The sequence below is a fragment of the Neophocaena asiaeorientalis genome, unplaced genomic scaffold (genome assembly GCF_003031525.2).
Source record: "Neophocaena asiaeorientalis asiaeorientalis breed wild unplaced genomic scaffold, Neophocaena_asiaeorientalis_V1.1 scaffold150, whole genome shotgun sequence".
NCBI lineage: Eukaryota > Metazoa > Chordata > Mammalia > Artiodactyla > Phocoenidae > Neophocaena > Neophocaena asiaeorientalis.
This window is the reverse complement of record NW_020176571.1, coordinates 21,279,294-21,284,526: the sequence shown is the minus strand read 5'-3', so window position 1 is coordinate 21,284,526 and position 5,233 is coordinate 21,279,294. Positions and strand designations below refer to the sequence as shown.

Below are 5,233 nucleotides of genomic sequence, written 5' to 3'. Positions count from 1 at the left end.
GGGACCCAGGGATGTCTGTTGAAAATGCAGATTCAGAGCTCTACTCTAGAAGTGCTAAATCAAATACTACTTAATGAGCTTCCTCCCTTTCTGTTAATGCTTAGAGGATGGAGGGATGATGGGTTAGAATTGTTTATAGTTGATGTATTGAACTATCTTATTTTTGGTAGTTAATGTATGAACTATCTCATTGCTTAAGGACATTTAGGGTGAGTGTCTCCTTAATAAGAGTGGGTGCAAACTCATATATATATATATATATATAAAACCCTATTAAATCGATTTTGCTGTTTATATGGGAGTTCATATGGTTAACTCTGAATGCCACTTATATTTTTTACTTTGCAGTACAAAATCATGGAATCGTAGAAATTTGTAGCTAGAAGGGACGATTTGAAGCTTGGGAATGAAGTAGTTCAACCATCTCATCTTCTGGGTTAGGAAACTGAGGCCCAGCATCACAGCTGGTAAATGGAAGAGCTTGGACTAGTCCAGCCTCTTCTAAATTATCCTGGTAATAAATGCAGAGCATTTACCTGCTTGATTTTCCTCCCACCCCTCTACCTTCTTAGGACACTCCCTTCAAAGGGGATTGTATTGACAGTTAAATGAAAAAAGTCAGTTCATATCTAATTGCTGACATATTCCCTGGTTGTTAAATTAAATCTTCGATGTGCGTCTATGTTCACACGTTGAGAAAATGAAATTTAACTTGGTGAACCTGTTGTTTACTCTTGATTTCTTTTTGCTTTTCCAGGAAACCTAAAGATTTTCCGTGATGACTCAGTGTTCTGGGTGACCTTCTCTTGTATAGCTATTCTCATTCCAGTGGTTTTCATGGGCTGCCTAAGAATAGTAAGTGTCATCCGGTCAGTTTATTCATCCTATTGTCCTGGGCCTTCAGTTGTTTTGCATTTTTATTCTCCAGAGAGAGCTGTCTGATTATCTGTATTACAGGCTCCGGACGCACAGGCTCCGGACGCGCAGGCTCAGCGGCCATGGCTCACGGGCCCAGCCGCTCCGCGGCATGTGGGATCTTCCCGGACCGGGGCACGAACCCGTGTCCGCTGCGTGGGCAGGCGGACTCTGAACCACTGTGCCACCAGGGAAGCCCAGATGATTGACTTTTAAATAGCCTTGTTACTATGAAAGCAAGAGAAGTTCTAGTTACCATTACCTAGTTACGATGTTTTTTCCATCAAGTGGTGCAGGTCATCCCTCTTTTAACAGCAGAAGCAGAGGAGGTAGGGCTTACAGTAATGCAATAATCTGCCGGATTGTTCATTTCAGCCGTCTCTCCAGAAGAATGGTTCTTAATCTAATTAGAATTTATTGTTGAAGTTCTTTCACAGGGAAGATACTTTCTATGATGAGGGAAACTGTTTTACCAACTGTAGGTGTTGAAGATTGTTTTCAGTTTATATTTTCAGGTAACCTTTATTCAGCTGTAAGACTTGGTCTCTCTTCACATGCTCTGAGGGAGAAGTGATTCCCTGGGATTGAGGCCAGTGATCAAAGTTAAAAACTATTATTGTTCTACCAGAGGTGCCGCTTAAACGCTTCTGCTCTTCCACAGCTGAACATACTGAGTTGTGGATTCATTGGCTCCTATTCGGTGGTCTTGGCCGTTGACAGTTACTTGTACACAAGCCTTTCCTATATCACTTTGAACGTACTGAAGAGAGTGCTCCACGTGGATTTCCGCAGAGCTTTCATAAATGTGCCTTTTCAAACGAATGGTAAGACTCTAAATCCAAGAACCAAGTGATAGTCAGATAGGAATACTGGCCCACCTGTGCTAACAAGAACTCTTGGTAACCAGATTGAAAGATTGAAAGAAGGTTAACTGGACAAAAGGTGGAAATTCACACCATCCAAATGCTATAAGAGCCCTGTGTTAATAACTTATGATCATAGGAATGAAGAATTTAAATTTGTAAGGTGGCTGAAAGCCATACTTCTAAAAATCTAGTGAATGAACTTTATTAAGAAATTTCTAAGCCAGGATTACAAAGGTTTATCTGGTCAATTCCCAGTTGTAAGAAAAATGCTGAGAATAAAGCTGTTTGGCACCTTATGAGTTGGGGTGGGGTGAGGGGTGAGAATGACAACCTGATATTTTTAAGCTATTCCCTTGTTTTCCTCCTATAAAGAAGCACGTAATTTGCTAATCAAAGTGAAAGTGGTTTTCAATCAGTAGCTGTATTTTTCCTCAATTGTAAGAGTCTACCCATTAAAGATTTTCCATTAACTTTTTGAAAAAAATGACTACCAAATTAAATGTTCACAAAGATTATAAGATATGTTGGTTTCAGAAATGTTAGAATAGCGAGAATGGAAAAGCAGGTCTTAGAGTTGAAGATATATAAGCACCATTGTGATTGTTATGAATATTTAAGGGCACATCTTTCCCTCTGCTATCCTGACCCTGCCCTCATTCTTTAAGAGGTTGATGGTAAAGACCTTGAAATCCACACGTCTTGGAAGTTTGACAGTATTTTGCCAAGTCTTCTGCTAGAAGCTCAGTACAATTTGTTGAATCTTTTCATGCATTTCTGTATCCATTCTACATGAGTGGGGTGGGGTCCCATATAGGGTGGGATGGCAAAAAAGAGCATCATGACATTCCAATGATGTACATTTGTGAGATCACTGCCTTCCCCCCCCCCACCTCTGGAGAAACACAGCAAACAACAAACAGCTGTGTCTGCGGGCACTAGTCATAAAATACTGGAATGCCAAGGATCCAAACAACTGATTCCTTTACAACCTGTCTGGACTTTCAGATGCCGGTAATTGGAAACTCCTATTTTAAAATGTAAGACCATAGCTTCCTCACTTATTCCTTGGCTGGTGAGGAAATACACGTATGTTTGGACAAACTTACCAGAAAGTCTAATATTAACTGAGAAAAGATGATACAGATTGAGGCTATGAAATGTTGTCTTCGATCTGTGTTAGGTTTTAAAATACAAGAGTTCAAACTGTGCTTCTCTACCATTCTTTAGACTTTATTATCCTGGCAGTATGGGGCATGCTGGCTGTAAGTGGAATTACGTTACAGATTCGAAGAGAAAGAGGGCAACCGTTTTTCCCTCCCCACCCATACAAGTTATGGAAGCGAGAGCGTGAGCGCAGAGTGACAAACATCCTGGACCCCAGCTACCACATCCCTCCACTGAGAGAGAGGCTCTACGGCCGATTAGCCCAGATCAAAGAGCTCTTTCAGAAGGAACAGCCAGCCGGTGAAAGAACGCCCCTGCTTCTGTAGATGCGGAGGGCTTGGTCAGTGCAATCTTGAAGTACAACCCAGGTACCGCCTCAGATTGGGTGTTGTTGCCTTGCTGCTTCAGCAGTCTCTGGGGCAAGTCTGCTAAGAAACCAGCTTCTGTGTCCGTGCTTTGTACAGTATTGTGGTCTCCTTATTGATACAGGGTAAGGGTATACCAGGGAGATGACAGTAATTCTAAGTGAGAGGGAGAAAGATGGCCAAAAAGTTGGTGGTAGGGAGGTTCTTCCTTATTATAAAATACGTAAGGAATTACCTTTTGGTTTATAAATATATGTCAACTTATTCCATTAAATAGATACACTTAAAAAAAAAAAAGGAACTTGAAAACAGTGGTTCTCTTGTAAAGCCCTGGTGGTTTTGTTTTTTTTTTAATAACACCTTGAACAATTCTGTCACCTGAGTCTGTCCAAACTCGGGGGCCAGGGCACGGAGAGTGGTTTAATTTAAGGGTTGGATTGAACTTTTATTTGTCACTGTGTTTGGAGCTTTGGGAATTTGAAACTGGGCCTTTGAACTTCAGAGTACAAAACAGGGAAAACTAACTTATCTTCTTACTAATAGCAGTCTGATTACGTAGTTGCATCTTTCTTAGTATTATATATTATCAAAAAGTACCCTTCTTTTGTTTATGGTAAAATACATATTTACTGTGTCGATCATTTTTTAAGTATATAGTTCAGTAGATACCCCTCGTCTTTGCTTTTTATTGCTTAAAATGGTATTTTAAATAGCTAAATTATTCCAATTATTTGAAAGTAGCTCCATTTATATAGATAATAGAGCTTTTATGTGGATGATTTATTTATATTCCAGATTAAAAAATGGCCTTTTTGTTTTTCTTTCAAGACCTTTTAAAATAGTGTTGACAGCTGATCTCTAATTGAAACTGCATTCGATGACGTATGAATTGTTTTATTTTTAGGAGACAGATTGGCTCCTAGCTTCATCCATAATCCCATTAATAGGGAAACCTTTAAAAAATTTGCATTTTGTAGTTCTTTCTGCTAAACTAGTTGTTAGAGCATTGGCACAGTTTCAGAAAATCTGTGCATGAAGGCTTTGTTTGTCCTGTCTGTGTTGTAAAGCGCTGAGGAGGGCGTCAGAAAGGACTCAGGTGTTTAATAGAGCTGCTTTCAGTGACTTGGACTCTGTAAGGAGAGTCCCTTCAGTTTTGACTTTGTTCCACTACGAGAAAGCGCCCGATGCCCTGGGCTGCATCCCTTCTCCTCACGGCCTTTCAACTGTCAGAGCCTCTGCCGAGGAGGTTCTGCCTTGCATTTAGAGCTGGGGACTCTGACGTGCCTGAGTGGCCTTGAGGTCGGTTGTGGTTGTTGCATTCCCATTTGTAAGTTAACCGCTGTTTAAACGATGCTGCTTTTCAGAGGTTTTCAATGGACAGTAGGTTTCTGAAGTTTCGGGTAACTGGAAAATTTTCAACTTTTGCTCTTAAAAGTGTTCCAGTAAGGTTGAAACAAAATGAAAAAATGTATGACTAATCATTTCTTGCATTGAAAAATTATACACAGGTGTTTGTTTACTATTTATTTTGTAATCTTCACTGTTTATATAACTTCAAAAACACTTAAACTTGAAGAAAAAATGTGTTTTCTTAATAATTCGCTGTAGGGATTCTGGATTCTGCTGTATTGTTGTAAATTCTAACAAAGTTATATGGAATATGTGTGAATTTTTTCCTATACCATCAAAATGCACTGACAGTAAAGAGTATAAAGACAAAACACACTTTCTTGGAGGGGGGAGACATATTGTTTAAAATTTTTCATGATAATTTTTTTTTGTGAGTAATAAGTCAGTTCGTATAATTTTTTAATAATAAATACCTATTTTGAAAAAATGCTAAGAAGTCTCATTATTATAAAATTCCTATAAAATTTTTTACCAACTGTATTTTTGTACCAAAGTAACGACATGAGAGGATGG

The 5,233-nt window shown here is 39.2% G+C and overlaps 1 protein-coding gene across 1 annotated transcript in view; it reads left to right on the top strand.

Moving 5' to 3' along the window:
• Positions 1–5,144, top strand: part of TM7SF3 (transmembrane 7 superfamily member 3) — a 36,111-nt gene extending 30,967 nt beyond the window's left edge. Inside the window, exons 10-12 of the mRNA XM_024733076.1 lie at positions 758–855; positions 1,577–1,739; positions 3,009–5,144. Of these exons, the coding sequence (XP_024588844.1) occupies positions 758–855; positions 1,577–1,739; positions 3,009–3,271 (524 nt within the window). The 3' untranslated portion in view covers positions 3,272–5,144. The remainder of the gene's footprint in view (positions 1–757; positions 856–1,576; positions 1,740–3,008) is intronic.
• The last annotated feature ends 89 nt before the right edge of the window (positions 5,145–5,233 follow it).